This window comes from Carcharhinus amblyrhynchos, chromosome 11, assembly GCF_965287045.1.
Source record: "Carcharhinus amblyrhynchos chromosome 11, sCarAmb.v2.hapA, whole genome shotgun sequence".
Taxonomy (NCBI): Eukaryota; Metazoa; Chordata; class Chondrichthyes; order Carcharhiniformes; family Carcharhinidae; genus Carcharhinus; species Carcharhinus amblyrhynchos.
In genome coordinates, this window is record NC_137334.1 from 31,618,343 (window position 1) to 31,642,351 (window position 24,009).

General features: G+C 41.5%; 1 protein-coding gene across 3 annotated transcripts in view; it reads right to left on the minus strand.

Annotated features, from left to right (window-relative positions):
- The window catches only part of myo1b (myosin IB), a 272,073-nt gene that overhangs the window by 129,826 nt on the left and 118,238 nt on the right, over positions 1-24,009 (minus strand). For all 3 annotated transcript variants that reach the window (XM_080198810.1, XM_080198808.1, XM_080198809.1), the window contains exons 5-7: positions 7,590-7,694; positions 6,666-6,712; positions 5,822-5,885 (exon numbers count right to left, since the gene is read on the minus strand). In XM_080198810.1, coding sequence (XP_080054936.1) covers positions 5,822-5,885; positions 6,666-6,712; positions 7,590-7,694 — 216 coding nt within the window. The remainder of the gene's footprint in view (positions 1-5,821; positions 5,886-6,665; positions 6,713-7,589; positions 7,695-24,009) is intronic.

Sequence of the window (24,009 nt, forward strand, 5' to 3'; positions counted from 1 at the left end):
CAAAGTTAGCTCTCTCCCATGTCAACATTTGCCTAACACCAGTGCAGCCTGTGAATGCAAAGCACAAACACACAGCATTGTCTAACTGAAACAAAATACACTTCTCACAAAAAAACTCTGGAACGGCTAAAACCCATTTTTAAATTCTCCAAAGTTTAGAGAGGCTATCTTCCACCAGGCCACCTAAATGTCATGACTACATCAAAACCAGGCAATGGCCTGGGAAAGAATCCAGTATAACCTCCAGCCCACAGAAGCTACCACCACATTAAAAAAACACTAACTGGGAGTCACAGCAACCTCCTCCTTACCATTCAACATTAACATTTCTGCATGGTTAAAGTTGACTGTCTGCTGCAGAAACCGCACCAAATAGCTAAATTACCAATGTAAACTTTGTGTTTGGAGAGTGGGATTTGAAAAATGTTTAATACATGAATCACCTACATGAACACTATCATATCTTGGATATCGGAGCAGCCATGCATTCAAATCTCACAAATACACAACTTTCTCTATTTTGGCATATCAACATCCAAAGTGGCAAGTACTCCCAAGGTTTATTGCCCCTGTGCAAACACACAGTATCAACTGTAAAATACCAGCAGAAGGGGAAGACAAAGGATTTGGCATCCTCAGCTATCCTGCCCAATTTTGTACTCCCCACCTCTGCCCATACCCACCATCACCCAGCCCATTCCCTGTGTGAACGGAGTCATGAAACTACTTTTTTCTACATAAGGTCGTGTAATGATCATGGATGCTGGATTTAGTCCAGGAATTCTGTCAGGGTGGGACCAGGGACCCGAGCAAGGGGAAGGAAAGGGGTAGTGTCAGGTTGTGGAGGCTAACAGAAAGCAGAAGGTTGGAGGTTACTACCTTGGAGAGGGTGAAGGGGGCAAGGAGAATGGGATGCCTCCCCCCCCCCCCCCACTTTCTACCCACCTTTTAACTCGAGCTGTGAAAGTAGTGGGTTGATGCTCTTCATTCTGCCCCAGCTGTACATATCATTGCTTGGTTTTTGAGTAAATTTTTATAAAATGATAGTTAGACCACAATTGGAGTATGGCTTTGCAATTCTAGACACTGTACTTTGGGAATGATGTCAAGGGATTCGAAAGGGTGTGAAGGTAATTTCCTGGAACAGTACCAGTGATGAGGAACTTCAGTTCTGTGGAGAGGATGGAGAAGCTGTGGGTGTTCTCCTTAGAGCAGAGAAGGGTAGGGCAGAGTTTGCCAAAGGTATCACAAGAAGCACCAATGCAAGGTAAAAGAACCAGTGCTGCTGAGGAATTAAAACAACTTGGTAGTGGATTATGATGACCTGAAACTGACTAAAAGGGTGATGGAGGCAATTTCAATAATGACTTTGAAAAAGGGATTTGAATAAATATTTGGCGTGAGGACAAAAATGACATCAATGGGAAAAGCTGAGGGGAGGAATATTGCTGCTAAACTGCTGTGTAAGCCTCATTCCATGCTAACTCATGCTCGTGCATGGAAACAAATGTAAAGGGACCACACACAATGACAAAAACTGACTGCTAAACAACATCAACTTATTGGGTCTTTGCAAGAGAGTGGGGCTAATCAGATAGCTCAAACAGCCTGCACAAGGAGAATGGGCCGAATGGAGTTCTTCTGTGACTGCCAGCGTTTTATGGTATAACATTGAACTTCCTTTTAAAACAAACGGATTGTACGTTGGGAATCTTTTGACACTGAAACAAGTTCAGCAAAAATGTTCCCCAAGGTATCATAAACCAAAAAAAACCCAATTCAAACAGGACGTCAGCGTAACAGACACACTAATTAAGGGCTAGTTACCTGATATGAATGGAATGATTACAGACTGTACTAGTCTAGACTGTTCTCAGCAGGTTACAATCAAACGTGTGTTCTTAAACACCTGTTACAATTAGAGGATTTCAGGAGTTGTTCTAAACAGCTTCATGAATTTCTATACAGTAAAAATCCAACACAGTACATGCAGTGTGTGAACATGCTAGCATAGGTACAACGGTATAACTGAAAACAGGCACCATAAAGTCTCATCACTGCAATATTATTATCTAAGACAATCACATCACGTACTGTGTTTAACCTTGAAGCTGATCTAACTTATAAATGCCTCCCAATTATGCTGGTTATATCTGCCGAAAACATCTCTTCACTTAATTGAACTCAGAATGCCCAGTCAGCACAATATGTTCTGGACGTGAGTTTACTGCTCATTCAAACTGGGCACTGGGAACCACAGAACTCAATGACATGAAAACATTTGGGTTCTATCCACAGAAAATAACATGTCCTATTCATCAAAACACAACATATATTTTACCAGTAAGAACTTACGTGTGGGATATCTAAAGAAAAACATTCTCCAGTGAGATAAGTAGCATTCAAAACTCCAGTACTCCAGTAGAAGCAGTCCTGAGATGATAAACAGGCGGGTGGGGTGGGGGCGGCGGCGGCAGCGGCAGAGAGAGAGGGAGAGAGAGAGACGAGGACAGAAAGAGATGGGGCTGGGAGGAGGGAGAGGGAGAGGGAAGGCCAGGTTCTGGCTAGGCCCATACAATAAAGAACACCGGCTCAGTTAGCATCTTCCAGGGGTAAAAGAGATGCAGTAGTTACCAAATGATACCAACATCCTCCCTTCCCTACACTAAATCATTGAGGGGAATTTTACAGCCCGTATTAGAAGGTGAGGGGGCATGTAAAATAAAACTGATTCCGAACCCATGTATGTGGGTGAGGTGTCAGGCATTCCACCTGCCCTTTGACCTATTAAGGCCCTTACCTGGGCCATTAATGACCATTAAGGGTTTTGTTCCGCCTCCACTGCAATAATGTGTGGGGTTTGGGAAGGCAGAACAAAGGTTATCAGTTCATTGCTGTACTACAGCTTGGGCTAAAAGATGGAAAGAAGTTGGGGTGCTCCCTGTGCCACTGAGAGCACATTGGCAAGATGATACCCCACTTTTGTGACTCTTCACCCCTAGTCTCGAGAACTCAACTTCCTAATCCCTCACATCCCCCTTCAATGGGATCGCAGATCCTATCCTGACCAAAAACCCCCAGGATTTACCTTCAAGTCCAACATCCATATTCTTTTCAGGGCTCCCAAGTGCTCCCATTAGCAGTCACTACCACTTAACTGCCAGCCAATCAGATTTGTCAATCTATCTCAATTTAAATCACCGTGGGGTGGTAGCCCTCCAGTCTCAGCTTTTTGAGGCCATTTCCAGTGCATTATCACAAAAGAAAAATTAGTAACTCGGTTATTTTACAGGGGAAGGGCAAAATAAGGAATACACAGTCCATTCCCTGTCCCCAGTCAAGTTCACCCCATTGATACATTGGCAAGCACTAAACTTCAGAGTGTTTTGGGGCATTTTATAATGTTAAAGATGCTAGATTAATACAAGTTATTGTTATAAAGCAATGTAACAATTGTCTGCATATCTATATTTGTGGCATTTATTGCATACAGTCACATTCTTAATCCAAATAATTCAAATCAAACCTTTTTTTTGAGGATAAAACTCTTCCTGTGCTGCTTTAATTAAATTGTTTCAGGTAAATTACTGCAGAATTCACCTTCCCCCTCACTTACGACACATACCTTCTCCTCCAAAAACAACATTTTAATTAAAGAGCAAACTAAATTCCTCTTTTGCTTTTCTAAGTCTGGATGAACACCACAAGGTCACACCCAATAATCCTCAAGGTCAGCACCTTATAACAATCTACACAGCTCCCAGAACCCTTGTCAAGCATGAGTATAAACCCTCAAAAATGTAGATGAGAAGTAGCACAAGATACATGATCATTGCAGGGAGGGAAGCAGATATGGTGTCAGAGGAAGAATACTCCTGTTCCAATGGCTAAAAATACTGACCACTCACCATCTTTTTTGGAAAGAAATCTACATTCAGAGTAAGATAACTTACAGAATTCACTTGCACTCAGGAAAAATGCATTGCAAGGCCTGGTGAGGAGCCAGATCTCTGATCATACATGGTCAACTATACAAAGGAGAATGTGGCTACTGTTGCTGCACCTCCAGCAAGGTGCACAATGATATCAGCTAAACTGATGGATGAGCCTCTGAAATGTGTTTCTTCCACCATGTGTGCTGACTCCCTGCACTCCTTCACAAGAGAGCCGGACCAGGTTTTGGCTGAGGCAGAAGCAAAAGTGAATTAACAGGTTCTGTACGCATAGTCAGTGTGATCTCCTGGGTTGGTTCTGATTGGAAAATACCTTTATGACTGCCTCAGAGTTTTTTTTCTGCCTTATTGGCTCTGGGGTCTTTCACCTCTGGATTTTTATCTGTTTTGGGAGTTCACATGACTGTTTAGGGGCTGGAGAGAGCCCGTAGTCTAATCACAGTCCTCCCTACATAATGATTATGGGCAGGCTTGACATTCCTGCTGCCATTTTCATACCTTCCTATTTCCACATTTGACCTTCCATAGATAAGACACAAAACAAAATATTGGTCAGCATAATACGGTGTTAGCACTCTCAGACTTTAATGTTCATCAATAAAAGAGAACCTTCCTGTGCTCACATAGGCCATTGCGTTCCAGACACGGGCATGGATGGACAGAAGGTTGTCATCAATCACACCATGTTATTTAGGAAGGCAGCAGTCTGGTGGGATCAGGGAGTTTTTTCATGCTGCTGTTACAGGAAAAAAAGAGAGACAACAGGTTTGGCATCCTGAAGAAATGTTTAGAGTTACAGGCAGCTGAAAGGTTTCTCTTGCTGACATTTCTAACAGTGGGTTAGAAAGACCCAAAGACATCAAAATTAAGGACTGTGGTCACTTTGACAACAACTTGGGCCAAAGGGCCTGTTTCTGTGCTGTGTTACTATAATTTTCTAATTATGGTAAGAAGTCTCACAACACCAGGTTAAAGTCCAACGAGTTTATTTTATAGTAAACACATAAACTTTCAGGGTTTGCCCTTCGTCAGGTGAGTGGAGAGCTCTGGTCTCAAACAGAGCATATAAAAGGCACACACAAACACACAGAATGACTACCGTTCTCTAATTATACCAGAGCTTGGATGCAAGGCTTCATGGAACCATTTAAATTCTTCTTGCTAAATCTCTGCCTCAAGAACGTACCACCTCTGGAAGCCAAGGATAATAGGAAGGGATTGCCAAATAGGTAACCTTGGACTGGAATTAAGCTAGGTATGTCACAGTAAGTTTTTTAATATATTTTACCAAAGTAACAGTCGACATCACAGAACAAAGTACAACAACATTCACACAATCAAATCAGCAATCATCCATTGCGTAACTGAAATCTATCCAAACCACTTCAAGTTTCAGGGTAGATACTGTACAACAGGGAAGAGAATTGGAGAAATAAAATAAATCCTTCCTTCAGTGATAGTGATACCTATCAGTGTGAGCTAGATTCCCAAAACAAATATAGGAGTGATCAGTACTTTAAAAGTTTTCCAGTGTAAATCAAAACTCTGCAACTCACAGCACCCAAATTCCGTCCGTTTAAAACTACCACAAATGCTTAACAAAGTATTAGTTCCCATAGTGCTGATTCTAGCTGCACAGACATACCTTGACTCCCAGGTACAGACAGGACTCCAGCCCACTACCTGTGCAGTATTCTGCATTGACACCATTAAGGAAATCATGCAGGTAATGTTCTACAGTGCTGCCTGCCCTGGGCAAACAACAGTCTGTCTGCGTAGCAAATACGTTTAACCATAGAACCATAGAAAATTACAGCTCAGAAACAGGCCTTTCTAAATCATTCTATTTGCCAATGTGCAATACTTACAGTTGCTGATAACGCCACCAAGGGGGTCACCTTTGAAGTCAAACTCAATATCCATATACTTTCCCTGTGAAATTGAAACATTGCGTTGAAACGTGTTACGAAATTGATGTAAGAGCGACAATTAAGTAAACTACAACTAGTGCCTCAATGGAAGACGAAGAAATGTATTATCATTGACAGTTTCCTTCCAAATATGGTTAACAATATCTTAAGCTGTGCTTTTTCATTCCATAATGAGGTCATTTTCTCTTGAACAAAAAAATTACTTCAGAAATAATGGGCAAGATTTTAACCTCCGCTTACAGGTGTCCGTGTAATTTGAAAGAGGTTCATATTTCACTGCAGGGTCTCTCAGAGATGCTGTGACAGTGCAGTAACTTGGTAACTTTTGCCTCTTAACCTTTGACTCAGCCCCTTATCGCTCAGGGAAGCTTATGACAAAGCCACAGATTGGTAACAGACTGTCTGACAAACCCCCAGGAGGCAACAGATAACAAAGGCTGATGTTTGATCCCAGGTTTTCACGAAAGCAGCAGTGTTACATTGAAAACAATGCCATCAAAGTTTGCAAGGAATTTTCACATAGCACAAGCCAAAGTAACCAAGACATGAAGAAGTGGACAATGTGACATGATGTGACACAGGCTTGCAGTTTTATAAACACCACCTCTCGTAGCAGAATGATGCACGATGCATATCCAAGTTTTAGTTTGAAGGTTCAATTTCTGCTCAATCTTTTGATGAGAAAGAGAAACTTTTTCTAAAATTTAAACATGATCAAATTGTAGTTTTCTAATATAAAAGCCAATAGCAGCAATTCTGAAGTGCCAAACAAAATACTTACGAATCTGGAAGAATTGTCGTTCCTCATTGTTTTGGCATTTCCAAAGGCTGGTGGGAACAAGAACAAGGAAGAAGAAGGTATTAACTAGAATTCTTTGCTTCGATTAAAAAAATAAATTCAATCCTTCTCTATTTTATCAGCAGGAAATGCACCTCATATTCTTCGACAATTTAGGCCCACAAATAAAAACAGATGAGCCACAAAGATAAATATTTCTACTTGAGGATCTGGATGAGCATTTCATCCGTACACAAACCAGTGCTCTTTCAGTTACACAGTCACCGAGTACACCGCGCGCTGCATTGCTATCTTTCTACAATACAATTAACTATGTTGACCCAAGTTCGGTAACAGCCAGGCAACACAAGAGAAATGTTTAAGCATTAATGTTTATTACACTTCACATAGCAATAGTGTTTTAAATCAGCATTCCCACTCCAGTCTCTGGAAGCGAGACAAACAACTTTTCTTTAAGTTATGGTTAGGATCCTCCAGATTATTATCCAGTGAACTTTGTTTGCCAATTGATCACTTCCCATCACAAACTAGCCTAATTGATGTACCAGACTTCTGAATAATCATTATCCATGGGGGACAACACAAAAATCTCAGGGAAGCTGTCTCAGGTGCCACATGATGCTGGCTGGTTTCTCATTGCATGGACTTCAGCTTTAGTCCAATGACACTTCAGGATCTTTACTGTGCATTAACCCCAACAAGGTCAGTCAGTCAGATGCGCGCCACAAGGCCAGTCAGACGCGCGCCACAAGGCCAGTCAGACGCGCGCCACCTTAAAAAATGGAGGTAAATAGCAAAATAAATTTGGGCTTTAACATCTTATTAGAATGGTTTTAAATTTAGCACACAAAACAGCACTACCCCAATTAAATGGTGAGATGACATACTAAATATTCTAAAACTTACCCTCAAGCACAGGGTTTGACTGCAGTAGCTGCTCCTTCACTTGATTGACCTCTGCTCCCTTGCCACAAACAGCAGCAACATAGGACATTACCAATTTACTGGCCTCTGGAAGGATTAAATACATAGAAAAGTTCTGTTAGTAAGGTTACCTTTTTTTCACTAAATTCAATCAATCCGATACATCTGACTTATATTTAAAAATAATGGGAAAATACAGAACACGTCCTTTATACATCATATCTGATTATCAGCCATCAGATCAGAAAGTAGGCATAACTATTCTCGCACAACATGGCATCCAATCTAATTTAGCACGTGGAAGCTCAGCAGTAGGCTGTGGAGGGGAGTGAAATCATAAGTCAATCACAGAATCCCTACAGTGCAGAACGAGGACATCGCCCAGGCCCTATCCCTGTAACCCCACGTATTTATCCTGCTAATCCCCCTAACCTACACATTCTGGAACACTAAGGGGCAATGTAGCACGGCCAATCCATCTAACCTGCTCATGTTTGGGCTGTGGGAGGAAACTGGCGCACCCAGAGGAAACCCACACAGACACAGGGAGAACATGCAAACTCCAAATCAGAGAGGAACAAGTCCACTATCTGCTCCGTGATATCCTATTCTTGTAAAGGGACATGAAATAGGAATATATATTTACAAGAGGACTAAATATCTGCCTGACGCAATTGCAAGGAATCCTGAAAAATGGCCCTACCCATTTCAGGTTAGACATTTTTTCAGGTTTTTTTTGGACACAGGTCTCTGAAATTGGTCCCACCATAAAATGGAGGCTATGAGATCCAAACTAATTAGAATAAAATCCTAGAATCCATACAGTGCAGAAGGAGGCCATTTGACCCATCGCGCCTGCACCAACCACAATCCCACCAAGGGCCTGGTGTTATTTTTCTTAGTTATGTTTGTACTCATGGAAGGAAGGTGAGTTCAAAAAGCAAAATGACAGAATTGGGAGTTTGCCCTGACGCATATCAGTCTCCCACAGTGGGAATGGGGGTGGAACGCCAACAAAAGCTGTTTTGCTCAAATGCCCTTCATCTGACATTGCTGGTGTCAGCACCCAGTGTAGGAAAATTCAACCTATTTTATTGCAGTTTGACTGATAGAGAGCAATTGTTACCAACCACACCAGACACTTGCTTTAGCTTGTTTAGTAGCACAGAGTTCCAAAACATCAATTTTCTCGACAATTATAAGATATAAAACAGACCCAGCCTAAGCTATTGGAACATGCGTGGGGAAGAGACCAAATAAAAATGCTCCAAGTCAGGGTTGAAACAAAATGTGTTAGGAATGCACATTCAGCATTTGAAAAAGGAAGGAAGGCTAGCATGTTGGATGTGACCTCTTGTAATCATTCAGAGGAACTGTTACACATTTACCACTAATTTTTTTTCTCTTTCACATACTGAATGGATATGTACAGCACATCAACTCTTATTTCCTATTTGTTCCATGCATGGCTGATGGATCGCTTACCCTTTATGCAATATATTTCAAACTCCAAAATACTGGTATTAAATCAGTTGCAACAGAAGCAGAGTTCAGATACCCTCAAACAGGACGGTTTATTTATATGATTTAATATATCTGATAGTCCAGAATATTGCATTTTAAAATTGAATCCAATTTAAGGAACAGAATTTGGAGCATAAGTAGGCAATTCAGCCCTTCGAGCCTGTTCCTGCTATTCATTCAGATCATGGTTGATCCCTCCCTGGTCTCAAATCCACCTCTCTACCTGTTCCCTATTTCCCTTTAACCTGCTTTTTAATCAGAGATATATTATTGAAACCATGTAATGATTCATACTCCACCATGTTATGGTGCAGCAAGTTTTACAAATTCACCATGCTCTGTGAGTAGTTGTTCCTCCTCATCTCAGTTTTAAAAGTAAAGTAAAAGTAAAGTTAGTCACAAGTAAGGCTTACATTAACACTGCAATGAAGTCACTGTGAAATTCCCCTAGTCACCACAGTCCGGCACCTGTTTGGGTGCCGGGGACACACACGGGGAGAACGTGCAAACTCACACAGTGGCCTAAGCTGGGAATCAAACCCGAGTCCCTGGCGCTGTCAGACAGCAGTGCTAACCACTGTCACCTCGCCTCTCACCTACACCTATGACTTCTTGTTCTAGATTGCCCCACAAGGGGAAACATCTGGCCTACTCTATCAACCCCTTTTAAAATTTTATACATCTCGATCAGATCCTCTTTTATCCTTCTGAACTCCAGCAAACTGTTTAATCTCTCCTCAAAAGTCAACCCTTTCATCACAAGAATCGATTTGTTGAATCTCCTCTGAACTGCCTTCAATGCCACCACATCCTTCCTCAAATAAGGAGACAAAATTGGACACAATACTCCAGATGTGGTCTCACCAACACCCTATACAATTGCAATAATACTTCTCTACTTTTATACTCCAGTCCCTTTGCAATAAATGCTAACACTCCATTTGCCTTTTATTACTTGCTGTACCTACATACCAACTTTCTGCGATTCATGAACAAAGACACCCAGATCCTTCTGCCCAGACATTTAGAATCTGCTTTCTATTTGGGTAATAGTTTGCCTTTCTATTCTTTTGGTCAAGATGAATAATCTCACACTTATCCAAATTAAACTCCATTTGCCAAATTTTGGTCCATTCTCTTAGCTTATGTATATCCGTCTGTAAAATATTTATCTCCCCTTCGCTGCCTGCTTTTCCACCTATTTTAGTATCATCCACAAATGTTGCTATGTTACACTCTAACACTGCTTGCAGGTCATTTATGCAGATTGTAAACAGTTGAGGTCTGAGGACTGACCCCTGCGGCACCCCACTGGTTACATTTTGCCAGCTGGAGAAGGACCCATTTATCTCAAGCCTCTGCTTTCTGTCAGTCAGCCAATCCTTAATCCAATCTAGTACTCTGTAGATTTGCTTGTTGTGACTGGGGTAAAGTCCTTAAAGTGGCAGATAGGAGGGTTTAAACAATATTACAAAAGCTGACCAGTGAGATCTCACTTATAATATCGCCTTTCAGTGTCCACTTTTGGTAACATTGCTGCACGGTTTCATTAGTTAACTGATGTGTACATTAAAATGAGAGTTTCCACTGGGCAATACATAAAAATGAAGATAGTCCTCTGACCTCTAACAATCCCTACTGTCTAACAACTCAGAGTTTGCTCTTCAAAAGGGGTTTCATTCCAAATCAGAGACTGGAAGATGCTAGCAAGTATTTGCATGATTTTCAGTCTCCCATTCCGACTGTCAGTTTTCACATGTGACACACGTGGGTGGCATGGTAGCACAGTGGTTAGCACAGCTACTTCACAGCTCCAGGGACCTGGGTTCGATTCCCAGCTTGGGTCACTGTCTGTGTGGAGTTTGCACATGCTCTTCGTATCTGCGTGGGTTTCCTCCAGGTGCTCCAGTTTCCTCCCAGAGTCCAAAGATGTGCGAGTTAGGTTAATTGGCCATGCTAAAAATTGCCCTTAGTGCCCTGAGATGAATTGGTTAGAGAGATTAGTGGGTAAATATGTAGGGATATGACAGTAGGGCCTGGGTGGGATTGTGGTTGGTGCAGACTTGATGGGCCAAATGGCCTCTTTCTGTACTGTAGGGATTCAATGATATGGAATAGGGACTGAGAGGGACCTTTTGCTATTCCAAGATTTACCAATGACTCAATTCAGAAGTTACTTTAAGAAATCCTTAAGATACAGGACTATTTATTGTGAACAAACAGTTTATATGTCAATTTAAGTATTACAATACACATTTGTTGCTGCTGCCATTCGTTTCTGGTTCTGTGTAATTATCTCACTCCTAAATAAATTCAGCTAGGTTATCCTGAAAATAACAATTGGATAACGTATTATTTACTGTCCCCTGGATAATATGGGAGAGGCTATGTGGGTCCACATGGACCGTGGTGCTTTGCCCATAAGAAAAGGTAATTGTTAATGGACTGGCATCTATCCATTTATGCCGCACACAAGAGTTCAATTTTGGTTCCTGGGAAACACAGGACTGCTAATGGAAAAATGATTTTTTGCCAGGAACACAAGCCTTGGGAAGAAGTTCAAATTGTAACAGTTAGATTCCTTGATAATTCTATACGAAACTGTAATGATCATTTCACACATTTGTTTTGACTTTGACCTAGTAATGATTGAACAGTGCTTGGGTAACACACCTCCTGTTGATAATTTCAATGACAAACTCACTCAGGAGTACAAATCTATATTTTACCACCCAGGAGCATAGGTTTTGTTAAATTACCTGATTCCTACATCACCCATAGCTACGTGCCAAAACAAAAGGATCGATTTCATGTTAATCATGTACATTTACACCTTAGATTAACTACAGAATTTATAGCTTGTTAGTACTGTAACAAGGTTAAAAGTGTCTTCCATGTCTGGCTGGTGGGAAAATATTTCTGGGAACACTTCACAAAGGCCAGCTGTAGTTCCCAAAAGGAAATGACTCATCTCAGTACTGAGTGCTTGTCGGCAAAAATAATGTGATTATTTAAGCAGACCTATCAAGCCAGCCCTACTGTATAAGAAATGATAGTAGACGCTAAGTTCCCTATGGTAGAAATTTCTAATAATGCTCTTCTGGACAAAGTGCCTAAAAAGGGGTTGTGCACGTTATTTGCAGTTTCCCCAAACCCCGTCTCCCAGACCAGCAGTTCAGCTTTGTCTTGGAAGATGGGTGCATTAGACCTGTTGTTTGCTCCTGAGATATGTAGCTCAAGTCTAGACATTTCCCAGCTCGCCGCACCTGCCCTTGGGTAAAAGTGCCGGGGAGGAAAAAGAACATGTGGGTGTGAGAACCAGCTGTGTCCTCCATCCCCCAACCCAGATCATAGAATCCCTGCAATGGAGAAGGAGACCATTCAGCCCACTGAGTCTGCACCGACCACAATCCCACCCAGGCCCTATTTCCATAACCTCTCCTATTTACTCTGTTAATCCCCCTCGGATTTGGCAAAGTGTCGTGTTCTCTGTAACCTCAGTTGTTTTGTTCAAAGTTCCATCTCACACCACCTCTGCATGAGCGCACACATGCCTATACATGCCAAGGTATGCTGTTCACACCCCCAATGGCTCCCCCCAAAAAAATTATTTCCCACTCTCAGACATAGGCAGGTATGTCTTACTCTGTAAAGGGCTGATCATTTAAAAAGATTACCAGTTCTAGAGACCTCATCACCCTTTCACGAGTATTTGCACCCTCTCTAAAGATCCATAACTCCTATATTCTGGAACAATGTCCTCACTCCACCGAAAACAGGATCTGTTTGTACTCAACCCCAAATTTAAATTACCCTGCTAATTTTCGGTTTCCAACATGTGGGAGTCACATGTTTTCCATGGTAACCATGGAAACCATGGCCTGGTTTCCTCCACTTTCCCCACAAGACTCACCCTGCCTTCCCCCCCCCCCCACCACCCCGACATACCAGCAAAAATAAGAACTGACGGAAATACAAGGTAGGGGCAGGACTTTTGGAGCTGGGTCCCGCTCACCATTTTTAAAGATCCCCAGAGTCTCCACAACTGCCCGAAAATCCAACCCATTATCTTAGTCAAGGTTTTGAGCCACAGCTCATTCTTGGTGAAAAATCTGGCTTGATGTTGGTGCCTTTCACTGCAACATGAGCTGCCCAGCTTTGATTAACTGAGCAGTGAGCATCATATTTTATCACAGGATGAAAGGACAAATAAGTTTCTACTCAAGTCAGTAGATTTAAAGCCACCAGCTTGAAACATTGCTTCACTCTCCACTGAGTGCTTCCATCATTTTCTCTTTCTATTTCAGAACGCACAGAATTTTGCTTTTTGTCAGTAGATTTGATATACAGTTGCATTTCTGCTCTTGTGTTCTATGGGCTGGAGATAAACAAACTCATCTTTCTTGTACTGAAGAGTTTATGTTCATGGCTATATGGTTTAAGGTTCTGAAAATTACTGACGAATCAGAACTTTTGCTTTAAATCAGATTTAAAGTACTATATTCATTCATTTAATTAATCCATTTTCTTTCTGTTTTGTATCTTTTCCTTGATTTAAAAAAAAAATGATTTGCAATTTTCAGTCCAACTCCTAGGTTGGTTAAAATATTATTTTCAGTCAATTTCAGAGGAGGGATTAGGAATTAGTTATGTTATGTTTATTCACACTGTTTGTTTCGTGTATGCCATTATTCATCCAGCTACCCATAATTACAGACTACTTTGCAGGCAAGTTCAGGTTTTGATTCAAGGGGAATTAGAGATTGTTTGGGTTTGAAAGCAAACTTTTACATTGGATTACAGTAAAAAACGTTCGACGCGGGTTCAACTCGTAATGAATATTTATCATAAAATTCCTTCAGTGCACAAAGCGGCCAATCGGCCCACTGAGCCTGCACCAACATTGCAGAGTATCTTACCCAGACCCTCTCTCCTGCCCTATCTCGGTAACCCCACACGTTTACCTTGACTAATCACCCTAACCTACATATTTTTGGACTCTAAGGTACAATTCAACTTGACCAACTCATCTAACCTACGCATTTTTGGACTGTGGGAGGAGACTGAAGCATCCAGAAGAAACCCACTCAGACACAGGGAGAATGTGCAAACTACACCCAAAGCTGAAATCAAACCTGGGTCCCTGGCATTATGAGGCAGGAGTGCTACCCACTGTGCCACCATGCTGCCCCAAGTGGGCACACTAAATGCAAAAAATGGGTAAGTAATTTATATGAATTTATAAACAGACCCAAGAATGCATTACGCTAATAAAACGCAAAGCCTTTGACTACTAATTTTTGGTTGTACCTTAAGCAAAACCTTTACTTTTTGACCGAAAGTTTCCCTTATTGTCCTGCCAATCTTATTATAAAATCCTCTCACTTTCAAACAAAAATAAGGACAAGAATTTAAAGCACTGCCCTTGAAATTTATGCAACCTTTGATTCCCACATCTAAAAAACTAATTTAATCTCACCCCAATTCATGGAGGTAATTCATTCAAGCCAACAAGAATGTATTTCACAACTCATCATTTCTATCTAGGCTACAGTTACATTGGTGGCTGCACAAGGGAAAAAACATAAGCTTCATGGAAGCTGAATGGCCATCTCCACCCCAGACATGACAACAGCCAAGCATTAGCTACTTACTTCAAAACTCTTTATAGACTGTCAGTCTGGGTTTGGATTAGATTTTTGAGTAAATTAGAGGGAAAAGTTTTCAAAAAAAGAGAGTCTGCAGCAAACAGGACTACAGTGATTAGAAAAGATAAACTACTAGACAGGCAGACAGGTCACACCATAATCAGCAGATCATTTTAACAAAGTTGATGCTATTCTGAACATTTGGCCTGGAGGTGTAGTTGAAAAAAATCTTTTGAAAAGGTTGCATTGTGCCAATGAAAAGCAGCTCTGTTCCACTTCCATTTTGTAACATGTTTATGACAAGGAAATTTATAAATAGTGCAACAGGATACAAGGTTTTAGACAAGCACTGCCACTCCTCTTCTTCAGTCTTGTGACAAGTGATATCAATCACATGCTCTTCTATCTATGAAACCTACATTCCTCTTCAAACATTTCAAAATATAAAACACAATCTCCAGTTAATATCCATTCAAATAAAGCCAAGAAGTGAACAGCGATACACACATTTCCAAATGGACAAGATTACCATTAAATGAAGCAGGGGATGTGATAGCAACAAGGAAATCAGTCTGCAACTAATGGACCGCTTTGTTTTGACTGGCTGGCATTGAAGGAGTGACCACATATTGTTACATGCATCAGTTAGACTGTCTCATTCCCTTCTTTTAAAAGAATAGCAAACAAAAGTTGAATGGTATAAGCCAGGAGGGCAATATTGGATGTACTGGTGTACTCCAATCCCTCTCCACTTTCCTTTCTCAATTCAAAGTCAGAGGTAGTAGTAGAGGCGCGTACAATTTTGTCTTTTAAAAAGCATTTAGACAGTTACATGGGTAAGATTGATATAGAGGGATATGGGCCAAACATGGGCAATTGGGAATAGCCAAATGGTAAAAACTGGGCAACATTGACAAGTTGGGCTGAAGGACCTGTTTCCTGTAAACCTCGATGACTCTATAAAGCTCTAAGTTTGTGAAAGAAGAGCTTTGTCTATCCTTCCAATGTATAAGAGCTTCAGAAGCCATGCCTTTATTGTATCCAAAATTGAAGGGCCAGTTTCTTTTTGTGTCAATGAGCATTCTTTGTTTTATTCATTCATGGGATGTGGGCATCGCTGGCTGGGTCAACATTTATTGCCCATCCCTGGGGGTATTTGAGTATCAACCACATTGCTGTGGATCTGGAATCACATTTAGGCCGGACCAGGTAAAGATGGCTGGTGTCTTTCCCTAAAGGGACATTAGATGGGTTTTTATGACAAATGACAATGGCTTCATGGTCATCATTAAATTTTAATTCCAGATTTTTTATTGAATTCAAATTTCACTATCTGTCGGGGTAGGATTTGAACCCAGGTCCCTACAGCATTACTCTGGATTACTAGTCCAGTGACAATGCCACTATGCCACCAACTCCCCTGCACCAAGAAGTAAACTAATGCTAAAAGCTGTTGAAGCTGATGAATGACACACAAACCATGCATTTGCATCGTATTCAACTAGGGTCAGGGAATGTGTTCTCAGTTATTTGAATATTTCTCCTTAATTTAACTCCTGCTGATCAAAGCTGAAGTACAGCATCCTTGTATTTTCAACTCCTGGCATTGCATTCAACTTGTTTCATTAATTTCAAGTTCAAAATACAAATTAAAACAGGAAAATATATAGAGAAAACTTTTTAACAACATAGAACTATCAAGTCACAACAATACTGAATGGTGCTGTGATTATTTCACTCTGATTTCTCTGTTGCCCTTATTTCTCCTCCGCACCCACCCACTCCCCGCCCCAATCTAGCATAATTCTGTCCATTTGGAAATGTGCGCATCTTGATTCACTTATCTGAAATTGGCACCTGTCTGAAAATAACTGGTGGGTGAGCATTACATTTTGAAATATGAATATGATACTGCAGGTTTAATACAATGAAGAGCCACAAGATTTGTGTCACTTGTCAGAACCAACCACTTTCAATATCAATTTGCTTCTCAGTGTAGGATGCTCATTAACACAAAAACCTCCTCCTTAATTGTTGGCAAAAGCCTACTTTTCAGAAACTCTCAGAATTGAATAACCCCGCTGTCGACTTTTCTACATTCCTTGTGTATTTCAGACAGCAGTAGTTTGTCAATGATACACGGTTGGTAATGAACTCTTCAGAGCAGTTAATAGCTGCTATCAACAAGTGGAAATCATACTCTGCAGATGAAATGATGCAAAGTAAATTAGTGCCACAAGATAGATATTGGAAGAGTGCTCAATGCATAAATAAACTCCTTTAGTGCGAGAGTTTCCCTTAAGCACTCAAAACTAACAACTTCAAAAGAAAGACATTCTACACCATGAAAAACCACTTAATAATGGATGAAAGTACCAAGCAGAGAGACTCATGTGCCAAGTATAGTCATTTATTCCTTACTTTACACAAATCTTATCCACCCCACTTCCCTATCCCACCTACCAGATGGCTAATGTGAAAATGAGCACTGATGCTAGGAATTAAATACAAAAGGCAGAATTCTCTCAAATCTAATGGAGCATGATTACGTCTTTGGAAAAAAAGACTTTATTACAATCCTCTTGACTTTTACTTTGTGTTATTCTTCCAACAATATCACGTAAGAATAGGCATCTCATCTTTCAATGCAGCAATCATCAATTCATAGAATTGTTACAGCACAGGAAGCCATTTGGTCCTTCATGTCTTTGCTGTCTCTATGAATTCTCTTTATTCACTCGTGGGACATGGGCATCGCTGACTGGCCAGAATTTATTGCTCATCCCTATTTGCCCTTGAAGGTGGTGGTCAGCTTTCTTCTTGAATCGCTGCAGTCCAGATGCTGTGTGTTGTCCCACAATGCCATTAGGGAGGGATTTCCAGGATTTTGACACAGTGACTGCAAAGGAACGGCAATATATTTCCAAGTCAGGATGGTGAGTGGCTTGAAGGGGAACTTGCAAGTGTAGTGTTCCAATGTATCTGCTGTCCTTGTCCTTCTAGATGGAAGTGATCACGGGTTTGGAAGGTGCTGTCTAAGGATTTTTGGTGAATTGCTGCAGTTCTCCTAGTGCCTCGCTCCTGCCTTCTTCCCATAACTCTGCATCTCCATCCGTTTCAGATAACACTTCAATTCCTTCCTGCATTCTTTTGAGTCTGCCTCCACCACACTCTCAGGCAGTGCATTTTCAGGTACACTGAGGGAGAATTTAGCAAGGTCAATGCAGCTAACCAGCACGCCTTTTGGACTGTGGGAGGAAACCAGAGCTCCCAGAGGAAACTCACACAGACACAGGGAGAATGTGCAGATTCTGCACAGACAGTGACCCAAGCCAGGAATCAAAACCCGTCTTTGGTGCTGAGGCTGCAGTTCTAACCACTGTGCTGCCATAGAATGGGTGGGGTTAGGTTAGCTCTAGCCAGAAGACCTATGATTTGGTTGATGCTGGAGACGATGAAGGTACGAATGAGAACTTCAGCAGTAGGTGGGCTGAGGCAGGAATAAAAATGGACAGAGGTGAGAGTAAGCGGCCTTGGTGCTGGGGAGCATACGAGATTGCAAGTTCAGTTCAGAATAAAATTAAAAGTGGACCTTGTCAATAGTTTGATTAAACCAGGGACAGTGGCTGCAGAGGGGGATGGAGTGTGCAGCACTGGGGCAAAAACCATTATTTACCTACCTCTTTGGACCTCCTTTGCATCCTCCCCCAATGCTTCATCTGTAGTTACCACCTCACCTTCGACTTGGTGAATGCACTTGCCAGATCTTTCTCCCTTCCTCTTTCAAAAAGCTCCCTCAAAATTCACCTTTTTGACTGTGCAGTCTGTCACCTCCCTTAATTCTTCCTGACATCCATTTCTATATGTGACAATGCACACCACAGGAACGCATCATTCAGCCCTACCAGCATAGGCCAGTGTTTACACTCAACACAGGTCTCCTCCTACCCTCCGTATTGTTAGAATCCCAGCTGATGTTGATATTGGACAATTCAGATCTCACGAGTGGAACCAGGCTTGATAGACCATAACTCTTATTTTTGTTCAAACCGCGGAGGACAGTTACTGAACAGATTCACAGGAGTCTGCTGATGAACTTTTAACAAAGAATTCAACATTTATTTTGTAAAAGTGAACTATATAATGTTAGAGAAAAGGATTGGAAAGATTTCAATGCCAGCACCAAAACATTATTCAAAATCACATCATTCCCTTCATCCCAGCAACCCTTACAGACACAAAGCCTCAGTGAAGATTTTCACAACCAAGACTTCGTGCTCAGGCTAATTCAACTCCTGTCAGACTTCTGAGCAGTCAAGAGATGTGTTCTTCAGTTGGGATCTCTCCTCGAGACACCCAAAACTGAAATCTAAGCTCATTCTTGATTTTGAATTCAGAGCAAATACACAGGTTCCTTTCACTCAATTCCTCAGCAATTTTTCACACCGGAGAGATCATTCCAGCTGCCTCCACTTTCTGGTATGCACACAATTGGTGGCTCCTGGGTTTCTGCTAACCCTAACTTTTTCCACAACACTCAATGACCAAACAGCTCCTGGGCCTTCTCCCCAGTTCTAGCTGTACAGACAGCTCACAGCACACTAGCTGCTTGGAAGATTTTCTCTGACTCTGTTCTTTCTTTAACTTAACTGGGATGTGTTTCTGTCTCCTGACTTTGTCACTGACCTGGGATGTTCTTTGGACCTGTCTTTGTCCCTCTTTCTGGGACATCTCTTCAGATCTTTCCCTGTCCCCAATCCTGTCCACTACCTGGGACACTTCTCTCAGAATGCAAAACTGACCGACTCCTAAACTATCACTGACCCTTGAACTGATTTGGGAAGCTATCAACATGCTCACAGTAGGTCTCATCCTTGTCACTGGGCAAAAGAACCAGCACCAGTATCAGGACTAGAACATGCTGCACTTTAAAACGTGGCAACATCTACCGGGATATTCAGATATAATGAATGGAATTTGTAGCAATATCCTTCTACACCCTCCTCCATTACTGTACTTACTAAACTGAGTCTTAAAACTATCTCTGCCATTCACCTCAATTACCCCTTGTGGTAGAAAGTTCCATATTCTGTACACTGAGTAAACAAGTTTCTCATGAGTTCCTTATTGGATTAGTTAGCGACTATCTATTTCGGGACTCAAGTGGATTTATTTCCTTTCCTCAACTCTATCAAATTCCTGCATAATTTTAAAGATGTCTATCAGATCACCCCAGCCTGTTCAGTTTTTCCTGATGTTTGCTATGTGAAAGGAAGAGAGAAACATAGAATATAGAAAAACTACAGCACAATCAGGCCTTTCGGCAGCTCAATTCACCAATTCCAATTAGCCAAGAGAGTCAGTTAGCATAAAGGCAAATAGTGCAGATGCTGGAGATCTGAAATCAAAAGCACAGGAAAAACTCAGCAGGTCTGGCAGCATCCATGGAGAGAGAAGCAAGGCTAACATTGAGTCTATATAACTCTTCTTCAGAGGTGAAGAGGGTCTTATGCTATAGAAAAGGCAGGATGGGGAGGGCCAGGTGCAGCAAAAAGGAAGGTCGGGAATAGGTTACAGGGCAGGAGAGATTAAATAGTAAAGATCATGGAACAAAATGCAAAGAGAGTGGTAAACAGGGTAGTCAAGGAACAAAGTACTGGTCCAGAGTAGATGTAAGTAGCAAAACAAAGGTCAGCATTGTCTGAAAGTCAAACATGAAAACCAGATACAGACTGTGGAAAAAAAATACAAAATGAAGGACAAAGTTGACGGTCTGATGTTGCTGAACACAATGTTGAGTATAAATTGCCGAATCAGAAAATTAGGTGCTGTTCATTAAGCTTATATTCGGGTTCCATTGGAATGTTGCAACAGAGAAATGTGGACACAAGAGCAAAGCGCTGAATTGAAGTGGCAAGTGACCAGGAGGTCAGTGCCATGTTTGCAAACTGAATAGATGTGTTCTGCAAAGCAGTCACCTAGTCTGTGTTTGGTCATCCCAGTGTAGAGACAACCACATTGTGAGCAGCAAGTACAGTAGACCAAATCAAAAGGAGTGCAGGTAAATTGCTGCTTTACCTAGGAGTGTCTCAGCAATGAGGAGGGAGGTCGTAAAGGGGCAGTTGTTACTTCTCCTGCAATTGCAAGAGAAGATGCCACGGGAAAAGGATGAGATGTTGGGATCACAGAGAAGTGGACCAGGATGTTGTGGAGGGAACAGTCCCTTTGGAATGCTGACAGGGAGGGGAAGGAAAGACATGTTTGGTGGTGGCATCATGCTGGAGTTGGCAGAAATGGCAGAGGATAATCCTTTGAATGAAAGGATGGTGAGGTGAAACATGAGAAGAAGCGGAACCCTGTCATGGTTTCAGGAGGGGTGAGCAGGGGTGAAGTCAGAAGTACTGGACACGGGTTGGTCACGGTTTTGAGCCTTGTCAATCACAGTTCAAGGAGGGGTGTGAGTATTGCAATCCCCAGTTGGGGAAAAGGAAAACATGTCAGCATAGCCAATGTGGAAGCAAGCGTCATCAGAAAAGATGCAGTGGAGATGGAGAAACTGGGAGAATGGAATGGAGTCCTTACAGGAAGCAGTGTGTGACTGTAACTGTGGGAGTAGGTTAGCTTCAAGTCACTGTTAGCAGATGGTCTATCCCCAGAAGTGGAGAAAGAGGGAAAGGAAGTGTTAGATGTGGACAATGTGAAAGTCAGCAAAGGATGGAAATTGGAAGCAAAATTATCTATTTCTTCCAGTTCCGGATGAGAGCAGGAATTAGCACTAATACAGTAATAGATGTGCATGAAAAGGAGTTGTGTGAGGAGGCCTGAGTTGCATGAGAACAAGGACTGCCCATAATTATAACTAGGGCCTATGTGGATACCTTTGGAGTATGTTATATATTAGATTTTTTGACTGGTAGTACTAACGAGACAAAATATGATGAGCTGCCATGCCATACTGTGGGGTTTAACTAACTCAGTGCAGAGTTATTTAAGAGCTGTTGCCAGATTGAAGACCAACATGGAAGAGAGATAAAAACCTGCAAATGCTTCTGGCGATGTCACAGCACGTCATGTGACTAATGACACAGATGCATTCCTTTACAATACATAACATCGCTCCCCCTTTACTTCAGTAATACGAGAACAAACGTTTAAATGTTAATGACTATCCACAATGAACATCAGTTGCGTTATGAAATATTACCTAATTGTGTACAATTATTACAAAACTATTTTTGGTGGATGTCAATTTCATTTTGATAAGATACGGCATTCCAGAGCCTGACCTTTGACATTTGCGGTAGCTTGTTCCTCACGAATATCAGGTACTTCATCTTGTGCAGTTGCTTTGTTGTTAGCTTCCAGAGATGCTGGTCATTCTACTGGAATAGAATCTGAAATTGATTCTATAATAATCCTTGGTTCAGGATTTCACAACCTTGGGTGTCTGATGTAAGCCTTTCTGATACTGTCTCCACAAATTCACTTTTTGAAGTGAGGATTTAATCAGTGTGTCTCTGCCATATCCTCTCATCATCAAGTTGTACTGTATAAGAAATCGGCCCATCTTAGAATGGTTGCAGGTACCCGCTTCTCACTTGTAGAATAGTTTCTTGCTGAAACTATTTCACGGTTTAAAACTCCTCAGTTTCAGTGTTGTTTATTGTGAGTAACTTGTGCTTGTTGTCGTCACTCTACTATTGTAGTGTTAGGTGGTGTGAGTAGATTGAATTTAGTTCTCAATTTCCTTCTCAGGAACAACATTCCTGCTGAATTTTGTGTGGTGTCGTGAACCATGTTCCCAACAGGACATGAGAAAGTTGTTTACTATCCTGGATAATGAACCTTCACCTTTGGACACTTTAATGGCATGTTTCAGTGACTGTACAAGCTTTCTGCCAACCTGGTAGTGGACAGATGATATGGGGAGGTCCTTATGTGTTGTATACCATTGTTCTCAAGTTAATCCACAAATTGCTGAGAGGTAAATTGTGTCCAGTTATCACTGACTATTGTTCTGGCCATCTAAATCTTGTGAACAACTTATCCAACTCCTCAATGGTTCTTTCCATCATGATGGATTATCATCATCCTGAAGAGGCCATTTTGAAAGGTCATCCATTAGGACAAGTAAAGTGTAGCATTCAACAGGTCCCACAAAGTTGATATGTGTCCTCTGCCAAGGTTGTTTTGACCAATCCCGCAGATGAAGTGTTTGTAGAAGTGGAGCATTCTAGCGCGTGACTAGCATTGACCCACCTTTTTTTCTATTTTTGAATCAAGTCCCAGCCACCGAAAATAGTTTTGTGTGAGCTCTTTCATCTGTCCTGTCCCTGGATGACCTTTGTGCAGTTGATCCAGGATTCGTCATGGAAGCATGGAGAGATGACGACCCTGATTTGCCATAGCAATACTCCACTTCAGACAGTTAATTTAAGTTCCCTCATTACGTAAAGTCTGAATGTAGAATTCTTCTTTTGTTTGGCCAATGCTGCTCCTCTGAAAACAATGTCCATAACCTTTCCCATTATCAGTCATTCCTCATGTGCCTTTGTACCTGATACAATGTCACTGGGGCAATGTCTACCTGACGGAGTATAAGATGTTGATGCAGCTGTCCTGTGATTCAGGTTTGTCCTGAAGTGGCAATCTCAGTAAGGCATCTCTGTTGGCATGCTGTTCTGATCTCTGATACTTGATTTCATAATTATACACTGATGATATCAACACCCACCTTGGTAGACAACTTGTGACTAATGATGGAATTCCCTGGTATGGACCAAAAATTGTTGCCAACAGCCTGTGGTTGGTCTACAAAGTAAATTATCTGCCCCCATACAGGTGCTAGTGAAATCGTTGAATGCCAAAATTTCTTTCTCAAGTTGTGCATAATTTTGTTCTGCGCTTGACAACACCGTGTTGCAAAAACTATTGGCCACTCTTTCCCAGTTGCCATCATGTGAGATACAACAACATCCACATTTAGGATGATGCATTCCGAGCTTTTTGAACTGTCAACTCTGGGTTGAAGTGGATCAATACCTTGGATTTCTTGAGCACGTCTTTGTACGCACTTTCACAATTCTCCATCCAATCCCATTGTTGGTTAGCACACAACACATGAAATGGGTTTAGTAGTGTTGCAAAGTTTGGGATGAACTTCCCCTAATAATTGATTGGTCCTAAAAATGATTGCAACTGTGACATGTTCCGTTGTCTTGGCATATCTA